A 19686-nucleotide genomic window follows, 5' to 3' on the forward strand; every position below is an offset into this window, starting at 1 on the left:
AAGCTAAAACTTTGAACCATCTTCATCAGATAAACTCAGGCGGACAGCGTAATTTAACACGCATATTACTTCATTCCAATTAGACTAGAAATACCTGTGGGGGCAGTTTTCGTCCTACTTTTGAGATCAGAAGAGGTACATGAGATGTGAGGGGGCGACGGGGACATTTTGTATATAAATAAGGGTGCTTCAGTTCTGTGAAGTTTACAAAGAGCACTTATTATAAAGAAATTTCAAATATGTCACTATATTGACAGATATTGCAAACATAATAACGTAATAACATAATGTAATGCACATCATGCACGGGGGGTGGGGGGATCGAGGGGTGCACTATACTATTAACAATACTGCAAGACTTTAGAATTTGCCCCCTACCTTTCTTACGTGTTAAAAGAGCACAAATATGAAGACGGAACACCCCCCCCCCCTACTCCCCGAGGAAAATAAGGTATCATCAAGTACAACATCACAAACAAGGGTCACCATATGGTGTTGCAAAATCAAATCATATTGTTGGAACAAAATATAATCTATACCATTGTAATACTATAGCAACGGTTCGTTCAAAGACTGTTATATCTTTTATAGATTTAGTATACAGTGAAAACAAAATGAATGATAATAATGGTTTCTCTTTATCACTTATAACAAACAGCTTTGAAGGTTCAGAACCAGACTGTATAGCCTCCTCTATGAGGTCTTCATGTATATAGTTGTTACGGTCCTTCATTATTTATCGCTACAGCCTCCCGAATGATGTTTTTTTTTCCGCCGCCGATGTTTGCCATACACATGCAGGCCTTTTAAACATTGCCACTCACGAGAAGGATATCACCACTCCTATTTTGTTTTTTACTGGACAGGGTATTTTTGTTCTAAAGCAACACTTGGAAATGCACAAACTTAGTCATGCATACTAACGATGCGAATAGGGAGGAGCCAACCATGTACAAAGTACGTAGAAAGACACTTGGGATCAATTCTTGCGTGCAGAGACCTTTACTGACCGATATAGTCCAAACCAAAGAAGAGAAGACCAGATGCGTTTACAATCTCTTTTCGCTCAATTAAGAAATCTTGAAATCACGTAAATCTCATCTCTTTTGCATCTCCAATTGACCTCATTTGGTAGTCTATCAAGTGTAAGTCAACCGCCGAGTGTCTCCTGGCATGTAATTACTTATCTTTCCATATATGGTAGTCGTATAAAGAGATTATGTGACATCGTATAATCACACCCCTAACCATTGACATTTTCACAAAATAACTGGATCAGTTAATCTATTGGCCAGCAAAAAAGAGCAAATTTCAACAACGCCTTAACATGACCTAATGTTCTATATATTTATATAAAGATATATAGTACGTTGCTGGGTTTATTAACACGATCTTCCCAAGAGATATCTAATTACAGGAGCATTGGCTGGTGCGATTGAACGACGAACACGAAACGCAAACACACATACACACACATTATAAAAAAAAGAAAAAGAAAAACTAACTTGAGAGGGAACGTTTAAAATTCGAGACTTAAAATTCGAGATCAGAAAAAACCAATGTATATATATATATATATATATATATATATATATATATATATATATATATATATATATATATATATATATATATATATATATATATATATATATATATATATATATATATATAGATATAGATATAGATATAGATATAGATATAGATATAGATATAGATATATATATATATATATATATATATATAATTGCTGAACATTTTTAACCTTATATCTATCTGTTCCTACTTATTTAGCCTCTAGCATATATACCTGCATAGCTATACGCGAAGGTATCTATCAAGTGTTTCTTTTAAGTCATGATCCGTTTTTTGATTGAAATCCTCCCTTTTTTGTCTCGGATTCGCCGTCGGAAAGGTGATAATTCATGATGGAAAATAAAAGTCTATGAGCAGTGTTCGAGCGGTTCTTTTTACATTGTATTTACACCGCAGACTGATCGAGTTTCGTATTACAATAAAATATATAATATGACGAAAACTATATGATGACATTATCCGCAATAACTTCCATCGTCTGACACTCTATCTCTAAGAGAAGTCCTATAAAATCTACCCAAATGAGCTATACCTCTTAACCTATATTCTGTCTCATCTATGACGCCGATTAGTTCGAAATTCTCTTTATGCTTACAGGGATATTCCGATTGGCATGCAGACGATGTAACACTTACATAATATAGGCAAATATATTATAGTATTCATTGCAGATAGTTTAACAATCCCATGATCTCAATATTTTGTTCGTAATTGTAAACTAACGTTGTTTGAATGATCACGTGATCTTCTCTTCATTTAGAATTTCATCACTATCATGCATATTGTGTTAAAACATCCCCCCCCCCTTCAGTTCTTGCATTATTTGAATGTTGTAAAGAAAATGCAAGACTTTTTTTCAGTGCTGAATTGTCACATGATAATGACATTACTACCTCTGTTTTTGCCAGATGCATTCATAAAATGATAAAAAAAAAACGATATTAAAATATGCTTTTGACCTAAAGAAGAAAACAATTTCCAACAATTTCGTTAAACAATGACCTTCAGCGACAGCAATATATATTTCAATTGTAGTTTGGAATCACTACTGCCCAAATGATTACTTTCGATATAATGATCTCATCAAATTGAATACCGTACTTACACACAACATTTGAATACTACCCTCAAATAGGAACACACTACAGCTTGTCGTTTCTGGCTGTGAAAATTGTGACCAATTTGCCTTTACTATCCATTCCAGGTTCTTTATTAAACACTACTAAAAAATGTACACCAACAATGTACCCTGAAGCGTGTCTTTCAGTTTTGATAAACATGTTTGAACTCCGAATCTTGCAAGTAAAGCGAAACGATAACCTATTTATACTCACTAGCAACCACCCCTCCTGCACATCCCCCCACCCCCACCCTTCCCCGACTCCTCATCGTAAAGCCGTCTGGCCAATTGTTATATTTAGATTACTACAAAAATGTAGCCGATCCAGACTGTTTGAAAATGAGTTCCTAGCTTTCCACTCTCACAACTAAATGATCTAAGGGCGTTATAATTAAACATAAGAATATACAGGCTCATTATAAGAATCCCAAAGAATATTTTTTTAAGATCTTATAAGCCTTTGTATAATAACGATGGGGAACCGAGCTCATTTCAATCACCCTTAGTGGCGATTTAACTTGTTATGAACCACAATAATATCACACACACGTTTTAACGGCGTAAAGATTAACTAACATGTGTGCCCGGGGACAAGGATAATAACATGCATATAGTGCGGGCCATATAAGCGTGTGAAGGGAGCAACCATCCGTTGGGGCCGAGTTTTTTCTCTTACATCAGTGATGATAGGTCGTTAAATCTATAGTTTTAGCCAATTATTTATCTCGTCAACATTGGAATCAATCATACAAGTAGTCTACCGATAATGTAGAAAAGAAAAAAATTATAAAGAAAATAATTTCTAAAGAAAATAATTTCTAAAGAAAATAATTTAGAAAAAAAAATTTATAAAAGAAAATAATTTAAAAAGAAAATAATATAGAAAGACAAAAATGGGAACAGCTTGCGAGGTAATATTATCTTAATAGCATATTTGTTATATAGTGCATGAACTTTAGTAACATAAGCGAACTAATTCAATGCAATTCGGTTCCATCATCCTTCGATGATATTGAACCTGTCACTGTGGAACGAACATATAATATGTTCGGGGCCCTTGGGATACCTGGGACCGGGTTTCCCCCTCTCAACACCTGGCGTTTCACCGCAGTAAACTTCAAACGAATGTCATTTAATTAAAATCTAAGAAACTTGACACCCGCCACAAACTTCCTTTTCTAAGTAAAATTCATCTCAATAGAAAAGAATAGCCACATTTTCAATTAAGTTTGCAAAAAAAAAAAAAACAACATGATGTAAAGTAACTTCACTTATATAATTTTACACTTCACTCTTGAAATAAGTAACCTAGTCACAAATTAAGATTATTTTATTAACTTCCTCGATAAAATGCAATAGAGGAAGATAGAGAGACAGAGGGGGGGGGGGGGGGTGGTGAGAGGTGGAGAGTGGAAATCTTGCCATTATTTTCAAGGCTATTCACGAAGGGTCAAGATGTCCTTCAACTGACCTAATTAAATGCCAATTCCTCGACTTCCAAGTATAGCCTCATATCTTATGATAGCCTCATATATCTCATGTCTTATGAAATATGCAGTCAAACCTAGTTTCAACTGTTGAGCGTTTTCTTTTTCATGAACTTGATCCTCCGTAACTAACTAAAGAATCCTTTGGAGATTAACCCTATCCTATATATATAAGCAAAATGGGATCAAATTTCTAGGATTTCTACTTGAAAATGACTAATAAATTTTTCTGAATTGCCTGCAAGATTGTCTTGCCTGCAGGATTTCATCTTGTTATCATGTTACGAAGGATGCATAAATATTCGATAGATAACACAAGAAAATTAAATCTGATATAAAGTGATAGAAATTAATAAAATGATAAAAACAAATCATTAGTAAGAAAATAAAAGAAGAAATTACAATTACTAAAAGGCAATTAACGGTGGCTTGCAATTGGGGATATACGTTTCTGCCATTTCAGCAAATAGCTGTTTGAAATTTAATGAGAGCACAGTGGGGCTAGTAAACTGTTATTAACCCCTCTTTCTGCATTAAGATCGTTTCGAGGAATGTTATTAATGAAGTTGATTGCATATGTTTTTTTTGCGACAAGTCTCTCCCAGCCTCTATATGAGACTTTATTTTTCACGGTACAATGTTTTTTTTCCCCCCTTACTGTGCTGAATATAATAGGCCTATGTCACAAACAGGTTTGGAAATTTCTTTACTTTTTCAGAAAACAGTTATCAATCATTGGCGGCAAAGATCTTACAAAAACTACTAAAGTTGCCAAGGAAAAGATCTTACATCTTTTTGTCATCATCTGCAAACTCCATGGATTGCCTATACCTGTTTCTCTTTCTTTATATTTTCTGAGTTAACAAGGTCGATGGATCGTAATGCGATTCGCTAATTTGAAAAATAGTTTTGTTTCCACCAAGGCCTTTGCATTAATTTGCAAGATAGACAATAGAATAAATTAAGAATGTTACCTTGGTCAGGTCTTAAAAAAGCATAAAAACAAATGATTCGTTTGTTTGTTATTTTTTATTCTTTGATCTTACATATAGTTACATGGAATGCCTTGTTCTCCTTGGTGAATAATCTTGATTGATGCTTCTGTATTGTTTATAAACGTGAATTTGTTTAAGAATTTCTTATCCAATCATCATGTTTGATAAGCAAATTGCCCTTGCACTGTATTACTTTTATTTAGAAGAAAATGTTTTTTTTTTAAATATTTCAGTGAAAGATGAATCTATCCCACTTTGCTTATTTCCTGTTGTTGGTTTTATTTCACTAGTTGAATTTAAAAGACGATTGTGTTTCTATGGTAACGATTCCCGCAACGCGAAGTTAAACATGGACACAATAAACGCAGCATTTGTATTGTTAAGTTTTGCATAGATTGTTTTTTAATGATATTTGATTAACAACATTTGAAATATTTCAAAATGATATTAAAAATATAACATGATAAGCAAAATATAATTTTCTATTCCATTTCCAAACCACATTTAAAGTATACGATGGTTAGACCTATGACGTAATTTGCATAAAAAATAACAGAACAAATTGGCATTTCATACAATGACGCTGAATAAGTTAGGAAACTGGTGGGGCGGGTGGGGGGGGGGGTGGGGAGAAGAAGAGATGAACGTGATTTATTAATTTAATCTCAGTGATATTACACAACATTTATATTCAAGTTGTGTTTGTTTTCTGTTAACAATGAACCTAACATCAAATTTATTAACTTGCAGACGTGAGTGCTTCATATTATAATAAAACTTAAGTGTTAATAGTTTTTTTCAGAGAAGCCGTTGGATTATTTGAATAAATCACAATTGAAATGTTTGCGATCAACCTGCCAGACTTTAGACTGACTTTGATGATGAAAAGGTTTCTTACCTCTGGGCATTTTGATCAAAGTCATAAGAATCGAGCTGTATCTTCCGGAAATGTGAACATTGTTTTTTTTTATGACAGATATAAACATGTTTGCGTTACCAAAAAAAAACCCCCAAAAACTTTAACATTATATGGTAAAAAAGAAAGCTTTAATTACGCACTAATGTCAAGGTTACAGACAGTTAATGAATACTTTAATCAAGAACTGTACTTTAAACTTTCAGCGAATCTTGTTAAAAGCCACACCTTTGGATTCCTCACACGCAACGTAGATTAAATGAAAGAAACTACTCGTGTTTCCAACGTTCCATATCTCGCTTGCACGCAGATGCTTGGTTTTCAAGTTAGTCTATATAGCATTGGTGTCTGCTTGCCGTCTCATCACGTCTACATGGAGAATGAGCTGTTGTAGTCGGTCGGTCATTGGAACTTCGCATGGCTCTGTTCTCAGTTGCCATATCAACGTTTGCCATGGTAACAGTACTGAGAGGGTGACAGGAAGTCCATATCTGATTATGGAGTAAAAAAATATGTGCGTTCGTCTGTGTGTCTGTTAGATCTGCCTGACCTGTATGGACCCTGGCAACTATTCGAACATATATATATACTGTCAGTATCTTATAGACTCCTTCCGTCGGTCATATGCGCTTGTTTACGTGCAAAAACGACAAGGAAACTTTCGTTGCTAAGGAAAACGAACCCTGTCGTCTGCTTCTCGTGTCTATTAACATTTGTGTACAGTGCTGATAAGCTGCTTGTGTTCCAGCTGCAGTTCGGTGCATGAAAACATAATACTAAATGGCGATTTTTACAATTGAAAATTTCGGTAAACAATATAAACAAAATGTATCAATTAGCTAGATGCCACTATTCGCGTAGCTTCACCAGGAAAGAGGTTAGGACATTAGTTTTTGTATACACATTCAAGGAGCACTTATAAGAGTTGAGTGCTACAAGGGAGCACGTCGCATGACGCGCGTCTCATTGACATAGTTGGTCCAGGTGCCGATACCGGCCCACCGGGCATTGCCCAAATGCCCGGGTGGCCAGTCCGCCACTGATTTCATTTTCGGACTGAAAACGTGTATTTTATTTTCGGACTGAAAACGTGTATTTTATTTTCGGACTGAAAACGTGTATTTCATTTTCGGACTGAAAACTTGTCGGACTGAGGGGTGCACCCCGATACTCCATGATGGTTGGTCATTTTTCTAGCGCGTCTAACCCATACATGACGTAGTCGGTCCAGGTTAATGTATACACCGATGGAGTATACCATCATACTGACAAAAACGTACGTCTGCAGAGGCGCGCGTACCCTGGCTTCACGTGATTGTGTAATTAGCAGGTAATAAGTCATCATTCTAGCACCTAGATTAATTATAACGTAGACACGAACCTCCTATACGCACACTGTAGACGGCATGGAGCAATAATGAGGGGCAAAACATGCTTAAAGTCTCAATGTGTCACAGAATACATGGACTAAAACGTTTGTTGAGATTCCTTTATAACATATTTTGCTACATAGTTTAATTTGAGTAACAAACTGTATATCGATCATGTTAATAATTTGACCAAGGAAGTTTCTAACTTTTCTAAGAATGCAGTCGACCTTTTGTTGTGCACGCCAGTGATTAACTTTTGATATTGGCAGAATGTCACTAAGTTCTGGTATCCATTGCATAACTTCTGAAAGTCAATGAGCTTAGTACATTCTTATGAAGGCTTCTATTACTGGAATGTCAATTGACACATGTTGTGGCTATAACACGCAATGGACTCTAACACTCTTTGTCGAAACACGTTCGATATTTTGACTGGTATTTTATTCAGTGCCATCGTTTCTTGAAATTGAAGAATCAAAACAATCATACGACTGCAGATTTTCGCTACAACTCGCATTGGTTTTTTTTACGCTGAAATGGTATTCAGCAACACTATTTAATCGGATGTGGGATATGTAACGAAGAGAAGGCAACACATTTGTAAATAGTTAGTTTTTCTTCTTTAAGGTGGGTATGCGATTCTCTTTACTTTCAATTTGCTTAGACATGCCATTTTGTGTTGACTTTATCACATCTATATAGCTGATAGTAAGGTTATATCCCCAAAACAATATGCATTGTTATTCCATTGGAAAAGAACGAGGAAATATGAAACCAGGCATCTTTCCAAGTGAATCTTAGAGGACACGAAAGTTGTATGACTACTGTATTGAATATGTTAATAAAGGATAAGATAGAGTTTTCCACTTGGGCCGTCATTATTTTACTGAAACCACGACTAGTCAAGCTAATATGAAATAGTTTTGAAACATGAAGCAAAATCAACTCAAATGACTACTTTAAATCCAGTGAACGTTTATGATAACTGCAACTGATTATAACTAACAAATGAGTTGTTGTGAAGGTTTTTCACCTGACTGGCAGAATCTTCATTAAGATGTGTGTACTTGGTCTTGACTGCATAAATGATTTGAGTTGATTTGAAACACATCAGTTGTGCAGCCCAACCCCCCCCCCTCTACCCCGCCCTCCTAGAAAGATAGGCAAACCCCCACATATCCTCAGCTTCTTTCAGAACTCATGGGGTGGGGGGGGGGTTAAGGAAACATTACAATGACCCACTCTCTAATAGACAAATGAGACATGAAGTTTCCCACTGAACGAACTAAAACAGAATTTACCAGTCAAATTATTCATTGAGTTTATAACTTAAATCAATGTATAAATCAATCAAACGAGGAGTGTTAGCTCAGTGGTTAACGCCAGGTGCCTTTCAATCATAAGGTCCCCAGTTCGAGTTACTCCAAGATTAATGTTTGTCGTCCAGTTACAGAGTTGTTAACAATTGACAATTCATAATCATGGACGTTAAATATGAATCTAAGAGACCGAATTCGGTCAGCTTGCGGCTTTGATAAGCCAATGGAGTTCCTGCTTGCAGGAGGATCTGAGAATACAATACATACATATTTATTTGATATTACCCAACAGAAGCCATCGTAAATAATCATAATTTCGAGAAAGACAAAGTTTACAGACCTCAAAAATCCTTGGATATTCAATTCGAAGGTCAAGAAACACGCTGCTACATTATCGTATTTGGTTACACATTTCCTATAATCAGAAATACTAATGATACTCAATTAGCATTTCATTACATACCAAACTCTTTTTTTTTGCTGTTGTCAAGCTTACATTTCAGGATGTCGAACAGGTTTAGTAAAACCAGAGAAATATCGATAAAGTGACCAAATAGTACATGAATAGATCTCCACTGCAACATTGGTCAAATATTGATTACAACAACGACACATGCATCGTCTATTAATACTATGCCACTCAAACACCATACTCATAGACCGCGTGGTTACGATATCGTAACGACGTTACTGGTTGTGTTAAGTCTCATCTTTGATTCAGTTTGCTCATGCGTGGTTGAAAACTTTGAAATCATAAACAAAAGCTGTCATGGTTGATCGTTGATGATAAGTGGTTACTGCAAACATGCCAAAACAAAATGTCACGTCTGTAGTCCCTTTTTTAGTAGGGGCGTTTTCGGTTAACCTGGGCGGATGTATATTGTACTGTTGTGGTATGGTACCTATATTGTTTACACTGAATGCTTCATATACAGAATCGTGATAAATTATACCTGAGTAAGAACTTGCCAAATGCTATTTGTGTTTTCAAAGTCACTTGTAAATGTTATGTTAAACACACAATGTAAACTCGCTATACGTCGTTTTCTTACATAGATGTCTACTGAACCATCGACAACACACAAACAATGCTGTTTATATTTCGTGATATACGGCGGATGTAACCTTTTCATGATCATCAGCGAATTACGTACCTACCTGTGGGTATGTATATAATCTGCTATATATCAAAACTGCAATAACGTAAACGATTTTCACAATTTTTCTTCAGGGCATTATCTCAATAACGTATCATATAGCGGTCTGGGGAAGATATTGTATCGCTCTTGCAATGTTAAATATGATATTTTCTTTCCGCATAACAATTTCATAAAGCAAAAAGAGAAAAGAAAAGAGGAATGGATAATATGGAAAGATAAAAAACTGTTAATGGAACGTATTTTAGTAAAAGTCAGTTTCACATTTCTTCCTCGTAATTTCAGAGGATGTTAGTATCACGTGAGAACATTTGATTTTCTATTATGTTCCAACACTTCTAATATTTCTCTATTTTAAACGTGTATTTCAAGCAATAAAAATCTCGCAGTAGGTAATAGCATTGTGCACAATGTTGATACGCTTACATCTATGCATATGGAAACCCATCGTGGTGTGGTTAATAGAGAACACATCTTGATGGATTTTCTAATATTAGAGATGCTACATGTTTTGATGTCACCTATACGTATAACCCCCTCCCCCCCCCACCACACACACGCACACAAACCCGAGCACAATACATTATTTTAGTTTCGTTTACAGGTAACACTATATGCGTTTTCGAAATTTATTTACTCGTTTTCTATAAAATTATTTTGATATGGTTCATGTTTTGTCATTTATACAGTCATATTTTATTGTCAACTTTTCAATTATTTTGATGTTACATTTTACAGGATCCTAAACATGTGAGCAAATCCTTACGGGCGCTATGATGTAGTTCTTTACGCTCTTTATCATATAATTACTGCAGATAACATTTTTCTGTCCCGAATATTATATTCAACAGTAGACGAGCCCAAGTTTAAATCGGATATGAATATCTGATAGGCATGTAACTGACGTGTTTGATGTTTGTTTGATAAAAGGAGAGGCTGGTGGTATCAAGAATTGTTAATAGAGTGAGGTGTAACACAATAGTCGGAGGTGATACACAGTCATGCGCATGGCGGCTAGTCATACATCCTTAAGGTAATCATGCAATGTTTTAAAGTAAGCATCAGTGATACGTTTCAATACTATACGATTAAAGCAAGTCTGAAGCATACACTATACATCTTACAGACCCCCCCTTTTGCTATTTTTTTGTTATATTTTGTGCTGAAAGGGTTAAACTGTGGAATGTAGCCAGATTATAGCATTCTATTCCAAGAGCTTATACCTCATCCCATTATCTAGTCCTATATAGAAAAGAGAAACCAATGGAATATAGCCTAAATGTAGCATTCTTTCTCTGAACTTCACTTGTCTCTGTATCTTATCCAATAGAAAAGAGCAGTCTATGGAAACTAACTATTACATTCTTATAAGAGCTTTCCTTGTTCATGTATATCTCGTCTTGTAGAAATGAGCTACCTATGGAATATAGCCTAAATATAGCATTCGATTTATGAACTTCACTAAGTCCATGTATATCTCGTCGTATAGAAGTGAGCTACCTATGGAATATAGCCTAAATATAGCATTCGATTCATGAGCTTCTCTTCTCCGATGATCAAAAGAGGTAATTTATTGAATATAGCAGAACTAGAGCATTCACGGAGATTGTACTTTTCCTCTAATATTCACTTTGTCATGATTAGGTGTGTGATGCATTCATTTTGATATTCGAAATCGCCAGCCCCCCCCCGATAAGAAAAAAAATCATGATGTAAAATAGTGCCTTTGCTTTTGTATGTAATTCTGTCATAATCAAGCCAATTGAAAAATTTATCAACCTGTCAAAGTGTAGAATTATTTTTAACAATTTTATTTGTAAACAGTTATTTAAATAAAAATTAGTATGTTTCGTTTGTCAGTAGGTTGTATATATAAATTTAACAAGTCAAGGTTATCGTTAACAAGCAAAAAAAAAATAAATATTGCGTAAAAAATCTCAACATAGTTTAATTTTAAGGTTGTGTTGGAAAAACGGGATACTTGGTCAAAGAACCGAATAATTTAGCATTTTAATAACATATCTCGCTCAAGAGGGGCAGGGTGGGGGGGGGGAGGGGAATCGCCACATCTCTATTGTCAGTCGGAGGGCTGGGAGCAATGTTCAATCCGGGGAGTTTTGTACCTTCAGTCTGGGCAGAACTAGCCACTCCCCCGTTGGGCCCATGACTCCCTGAAGTAATGATTTAGTGGTGTGATGTGTCACATCTTTCTTTTCTACTTCAAACGAACATTCACGAATATTTATCATCAGGAAATTGTCTCTAGACCTTGTTACTCCTCTAAAGGTAGTTACGAAGCTTAATCTTGCGCTCATATCTAAACTAGATTTCAAAATAAGCCGAGCATGAGTGCGTCGAGTACATATCTACAAGTAGTAGTACGAGTACGAACTCAGTACAAGTTTACTCTATAGACTTCAAATATTCGTGAACTTGTAGGATGACAACGCAGAATTTACAATGAATGAATAATAAAATACATACGATCGAATCGTCATCTTCATCGTCACAGTCATCTACACCATCATTGTCAGCGCTACCGTTATCCCCATCGCCATCGTCATCTACATCGTCGTCATCATCGTCATCATTGTCATCATCGCCATCATCGTCATCATTGTCATCATCGTCATCATCGTCATCGTCGCCATCGCCATCGCCATCGTCATCATCGTCATCGTCATCGTCATCATCGTCGTCGTCGTCGTCATCATCGTCATCATTATCGTCGTCATCGTCATCGCCATCGTCATCGTCATCGTCATCACCATTGTCAGCGTCAACATTGCCATCTTTAAGCCCAGCTTTAGAACTTAACATATCTATTGCAATGAAATCGTTCTATGATAACTATTCTCAATGTCCGTGTAATGATTTCCAACGAAGATCTCTTTCACCTGTTTTTGATGCATTTGCAAAAATAATATGGAAAAACAAAACTCTGGGTGACTATATAATGCCGTTAAAAAATTCGATCTAATGTTGATTATCTGGCGTCTTGATTTATTTTTACATTTCGTGTGACTTATTTTACACTTGAATTATTATCACGATGACGATTGTATCCATGTCCACGAGTCTTGAGGGGATTACAAAACCAACAGCCTATACGTGACGCTGGAAAGATGTAAATCGGCCAATCTTTTGCATTGCAAATGTAGTCGATATAGCGTGGGTGGAAACATTACGTACGTACAACCGCCGAGTGACAACTTAACATTTGTCACCATAATAACTCTCTTAGGACCATTGCCAGGAAAATTATGTAACTTTTCTCTCTATCAAATCTATAAATTAACAGTCAAAAACCTTTAGAACGGCGCATAATCTGTTTTTACCATTTACACATATGTATATAACGTTACTTACAAAGTGAATGGGAACCGATCTTTGAAAGTGTCAGGAATTCTGACTTATTCGTATAATTTAACTTCCTTTGGTCTCAAATGGTGCACTCCAAAAAACCTAATGAAAATGTAAAAATAAAGCATAATATTTCATTCTGCATGAGGTGCAAATCACTTTCACTTTTCACTTTCGACAAAGAATGCAATTATTTCACTGCCTGAAAGAGACGCCATTATGTAGAAGATACATTGTAGCTCTTCAAGGCCTGTGAAGTTACAACCCATCAGAAAGAAAATACTGTTGGGGTTAAAAATGTCCGTCGACACATGACGATATGCGGGGTCTTACTGTAATCGGAGTATAGCTAGCTCTATGAATATCACAAAATAGTAAACTCTGATCATTGTGAGCTGTCACGCTAGCGTGATAAGTGAATAAAAGACAAAGTTGATTTGATCATGCAGTAACTCTGTGCTGATGGTCAGATTTTGCTGTCCTTAATTCAGTTTATATGTTACGGTGATCGAGTTAATTGGCGTCGGAATCAATCGGGCAGTTTTCACGGCAAGCTTCAGGCATCCTCTCAAGGTATGAATTCTCACTCTTGGGAAGTAAAGGGGCTTTAAATCAAATACAAATCTACTTTAAAACTGAGACGAGAATATATAGGTCTACTTTGTGTTAATACAAGAGTACAGGTATACTATCAAGATGGTATACTATTCATTATAAGCGTGGTCCGATCAACTACATATCCGATCAACTATATCCAGGAGTGTTAGCTCAGTGGTTAACGCCGGTGCCTTCCAATCATAAGGTCCCCGGTTCGAGTGACTCCAAGATGAATGTATGTCGTCCAGTTACAGAGTTGTTGACAATTCATAATCATGGACGTAAAATATGAGTGTAAGAGACTGACTTCGGCCAGCTTGCGGCTTTGATAAGCCAATGAGGCTTCTTCGCGAGTTCCTGCTTGCATGCAGGAGGATCTAAAATACATGCAATACATACATATAACTGAACTGCACCTCAGTTACCTCACCTGTCATTGTAACTATGTAAACTATGACTCCTTTTAATTTCAAAGAGAGCATTACTTTGGTTATAATGACATTAATTTATGTTCTGTAAATGTTTATACTTTTCAATAGAATGTTTCTTGAAAAACTCGACTCTGCACTTATTGTATTATCATTTAGTCAGTCTGCAAACTTGGTATGATTTCACTCTCAGACAATAAATAAATTCAGTTCTCGAAAATGTCATATTTTAAGGACTTCTATAACGCTGTAAATAAAATCTTGCTCTTTTATAGTAACTCCGTATACATGAACAACTTTGCGGAAAGCTTCACGGCTCTAATGTAGATAATGTATATAATTCACAGTGATACTTTTATCAAATGGATGACTTAAGGCTAACAAATGATAATTTTACGGGCCATTAGATATATGCTAGTGGTGAAGGTTAAATTTCACAATATCATCTTTACTTTTTAAAAATTTACATTCCAACCTGCCGATAGGCTTTTTTGTCAAATTGTCTGGACAAATACGTTAATTTAAAAGTCACATCAGTAAGTACGTTCTTGAGATTATAAAAAAAAATGATATTTTTATCTCAAATAACATGATTAGTTACGTTAAAACATATTCAAGGACAGAAAGTGATGTATTTCATTTTTGTATTCCGTATGAGTCTTACTTTGCTACAGGTTAAAGAATAAAACGGTGGTGCTTTAGTTTGGCAATATCAATTAATCCCGGGAGACAGATGTTCAGATTATCATCATTGTTTCTCTCTTTAAAGGAGAAAGGAAATGTAAATATTATAGATAGATAGATCTATCTATAGATAGATCTATCTATAGATGGATGAATGGATATATGGATGGATAGATGGTTGGATGGATGGATGGATGGATAGGTGGATAGATGGATGGATGGATGGATGGATGGGTGGATAGATGGTTGGATGGATGGATATATAAAAAGATAGATGGATCAATGGATATATGGATGGATGGATATATGGATGGATGGATGGATGGTTGGATGGATGGATGGATGGATGGATGGATGGATGGATGGATGGATGGATGGATGGATGGTTGGATGGATGGATGGATAGATGGATGGTTGGATGGGTGGATGGATAGGTGGATGGATAGATAGATAGATGGATAAATGGATGGATGGATAAATGGATGGATGGATAGATGGATGGATGGATGGATAAATGGATGGATAAATGGATGGATGGATGGATAGGTGGATAGATGGATGGATATATGGGTGGATAGATAGATGGATGGATGGATGGATTGATGGATAGGTGGATGGATGGATGGATGGATGGATGGATGGATGGATGGATGGATGGATGGATGGATGGATGGATGGATGGATGGATGGATGGATGGATGGATGGATAGATGGATGGTTGGATGGATGGATGGATAGGTGGATGGATGGATGGATGGATGGATGGATGGATGGATGGATGAATGGATGGATAAATGGATGGATGGATGGATAGGTGGATGGATGGATGGGTGGATAGATAGATAGATAGATGGATGGATGGATAAATAGATAGATGGATAAATGGATGGATGGATGGATGGATAGATAGATGGATGGTTGGATGGATGGATGGATAGGTGGATGGATGGATGGGTGGATAGATAGATGGATGGATGAATGGATGGGTGGATAGATGGATGGATGGATAGATGGATAAATAGATAGATGGATAAATGGATGGATGGATGGATGGATGGATGGATGGATGGATGGATGGATGGATGGATGGATGGATGGCTGGCTGGCTGGCTGGCTGGCTGGCTGGCTGGCTGGCTGGCTGGCTGGCTGGCTGGCTGGCTGGCTGGCTGGCTGGCTGGCTGGCTGGCTGGCTGGCTGGCTGGCTGGCTGGCTGGCTGGCTGGCTGGCTGGCTGGCTGGCTGGCTGGCTGGCTGGCTGGCTGGCTGGCTGGCTGGCTGGCTGGCTGGCTGGCTGGCTGGCTGGCTGGCTGGCTGGCTTGCTGGCTGGCTGGATGGATGGCTGGATGGATGGATGGATGGATGGATGGATGGATGGATGGATGGATGGATGGATGGATGGATGGATGGATGGATGGATGGATGGATGGATGGATGGATGGATGGATAGGTGGATGGATGGATGGGTGGATGGATGGATGGATGGATGAATGGATGGGTGGATAGATGGATGGATGGATAGATGGATAAATAGATAGATGGATAAATGGATGGATGGATGGATGGATGGATGGATGGATGGATGGATGGATGGATGGATGGATGGATGGATGGATGGATGGATGGATGGATGGATGGATGGATGGATGGATGGATGGATGGATGGATGGCTGGCTGGATGGATGGATGGCTGGCTGGCTGGCTGGCTGGATGGCTGGCTGGCTGGCTGGCTGGCTGGCTGGCTGGCTGGCTGGCTGGCTGGCTGGCTGGCTGGCTGGCTGGCTGGCTGGCTGGCTGGCTGGCTGGCTGGCTGGCTGGCTGGCTGGCTGGCTGGCTGGCTGGCTGGCTGGCTGGCTGGCTGGCTGGCTGGCTGGCTGGCTGGCTGGCTGGCTGGCTGGCTGGATGGATGGATGGATGGATGGATGGATGGATGGATGGATGGATGGATGGATGGATGGATGGATGGATGGATGGATGGATGGATGGATGGATGGATGGATGGATGGATGGATGGATGGATGGATGGATGGATGGATGGATGGATGGATGGATGGATACATATGTATTCTCTGGCTTCACGTGGATTCGTGTTTATTATATATATCGTTACATGTGACAATTAATTCTTGGTTTTAACTCACTGACTTATATAACCTTAACTTGGTATTCACGTCAGGGTTCAGTTATGAGTTTTACAGAGACCTCATGCAACACAAATAAAAATGCTGGAAGATTTCATGGCAAACCAGTAAAATCACCACAATAAATCATAGGTATGTGTATTGCTTCATAGCTTAATAAGATAATTTCATATTTTAAGTGGTACTTGACGAATCTTGTCATTGATATGATTATCACGAACAAACTTTACTGTCATAAAACTTACGTAATAATTTCCTGACGTGAAATGAAATTGATTCTGCTAAATAACACATTTGTTAAACTTTCTGTTCTTTCTGCACACGTTTGGCCTAATAATATGCAGTGCAATGATGTAATATTATATACTACCTTGATCAGTTTGAAAGGTTAATACGGAAAATACGCTCACATTTTTTCACCTTGTTTGTTTAATATATTTTCTGTAATTTTGTTTGTACCGTGATTTGTTCATCGATCACAATTGTCCAGTCAGAGTAAATCTTATTTCCATCCATCCTCCATTTACCCCCCCCCCCCCCCCTCTTCTATTATATATACAAATACAAACGAGATTATATCAGTTATGTTTTAATTAAAATAAAATAAATAAAAATGAGAAAAATGTATGTAAAACATCCCTCCACCACGACTTTATTGCACATTTAATATCATTAAATACTTCTATAATACCCCCACAGGCAACAGTTAATGTGGAGTTTCTTATCTTTCTAAGCGTTCCATGAAGGTTTCCTCATTTCTGTCTGTTTATTTCTTATATTCTGTCGGAAACCTGAATTAAGATGTGTGAGTGCTGTCACTGTAAGCAATGTGCCAAACAACGTCTTAGCAACCAACCAACGAGATGTCATTCACCCTGAGTTGGAGAAAGCAGTTTTTGTCTTACTAAAAAAAAACAAAAAAAAAAACAGGCAGAATAAGAGAGAGAGAGAGAGAGAGAGAGAGGTGGAGAGGAAGTATCAATACTTGATTAAACAAGATTGTTCTCCCCAAGAAAAACTACAGGTAGTTTGTATGTATCAGATATGTATTACAAAGTATATAGATTGAAAACAACATTGCCTATAAATTACAATGTTAGTATACAGAGCGATGTACAATTTGTTCTTCAAGCGAAATAGGTGTCTCTTTCTTTATATATATATATATATATATATATATATATATATATATATATATATATATATATATATATATATATATATACATATAATAGAATTTTAGTGAGTTGAAAAGCTTCCAGCCTCCACCGGGATTCGAACCCTGGACTCCCGCTTCATATGCGGACACCCTAACCAACTAGGTTATAGAGGCTGATTGAATGTCCAGAGGTTCCAAACCGAATAAGGATGGTCGTAATTATTGTAGTGCGCATGCACGCGACAATATTGGCTTTACTGGTCAAGTGAACAATACCTACGTGACTGGACGTTGAAACTTAAAGTTTCATATAGCCTCTGTAAATTTGCAGTTTCAGAGGCTAGCTGCGTAGCAAAATTTATTCTAAGTTTGTCACGGCCCTCACAAGCGCCCTCACTTTGTCGGTACCAACATTATGTCTTTACTCCTTGGTGTGTTTTCCGCCCAAAAATAACACCATGAACAACCGAAAAGTTCTTCCTAATACTGCAAGCACTCCATGCGTACTACAATACTGCGTATTTTGCAAATACAGTTCTACTTCCACTGTAGGCATTTGCAAACCTGTATTGAACAATGCTAGTTCTGTTCCGATTACATATTTGCCTTACTCTAGAGATCAGTCAGAAATACACCCCCCCCCCCACCTCCTCCCTCCGCCTATTTTAAGTTATAGGTTAGACTGTTTCAATGACGCAATGGTGTCGCTAGGTACTCGCGAGAGGCTATGCTAAGTGAACATCTACATAAGAAAAAAAGATTACATATCCTTGATAACCTGTATACTGCTTGTCATCAGTCGAAGTCGTGTAAAACGTTGAATAATACATTGAATAATAATGTTAATTTGCATCTCTCGAATTCACTCAGTTTAAATATATACCCTTCGATTTGGACAATATGCCTTCCATTTCACAATTTTTTTATTTTGTGTATGTTTTTTATAAAGATGTCCAACCTCCTATGAGACCGAAAGCATTATATGTTTTCATTTGATCGTTATTAAGGAAAGAGGTAGCTAGATTTTAATCTTGAATAATCAAAGCATCTCACTTGAGGTTCCCTTTTTACGAAAAACATTTATATTTAGTAAGATATCATTGAATCGGCATTACTGTAAGCAATACCGAAACAAGGAAGACCTTCTCTGGCGTAAAACTAGATATAGTGGGGCGTGGAGGGGCGTGAGGGGGGGGGGGGAGGTAGGATATGTAGCCGTTACTGGCTGTAATTTGGTAGCCATGATGACAAATTTGTAAATGCACTGCAAACATGTTATTTGATGCGATATGTAAGTATTATGGTTCTCACTGAGTTTTTGTGTTGTGTCTAAAGAACTGAATTATTTGCATGTGTGC

At 37.2% G+C, this 19686-nt stretch overlaps 2 protein-coding genes and 1 non-coding gene across 3 annotated transcripts in view; 1 reads left to right on the forward strand and 2 right to left on the reverse strand.

Annotated features, from left to right (window-relative positions):
- Window positions 1-5908: 5908 nt before the first annotated feature.
- On the reverse strand, window positions 5909-12780 carry LOC139980089 (uncharacterized). Its single transcript, XM_071991464.1, has 2 exons — window positions 12445-12780; window positions 5909-6605 (listed from the first exon to the last, which is right to left on the reverse strand). Exons 1-2 carry the CDS (start codon window positions 12778-12780, stop codon window positions 6441-6443), a joined length of 501 nt encoding a protein of 166 aa, XP_071847565.1. The 3' UTR covers window positions 5909-6440.
- The window catches only part of LOC139979401 (gamma-aminobutyric acid type B receptor subunit 2-like), a 154442-nt gene continuing 142622 nt past the window's right edge, over window positions 7867-19686 (forward strand). Inside the window, exons 1-2 of the mRNA XM_071990163.1 lie at window positions 7867-8111; window positions 9860-9967. The gene's annotated coding sequence lies outside the window, so the exon portion shown is untranslated. The remainder of the gene's footprint in view (window positions 8112-9859; window positions 9968-19686) is intronic.
- On the reverse strand, window positions 18430-18502 carry Trnah-aug (transfer RNA histidin (anticodon AUG)). The gene has a single exon. It is a non-coding gene; the product is annotated as a tRNA-His (tRNA).

Source organism: Apostichopus japonicus, chromosome 14, assembly GCF_037975245.1.
Source record: "Apostichopus japonicus isolate 1M-3 chromosome 14, ASM3797524v1, whole genome shotgun sequence".
NCBI lineage: Eukaryota > Metazoa > Echinodermata > Holothuroidea > Aspidochirotida > Stichopodidae > Apostichopus > Apostichopus japonicus.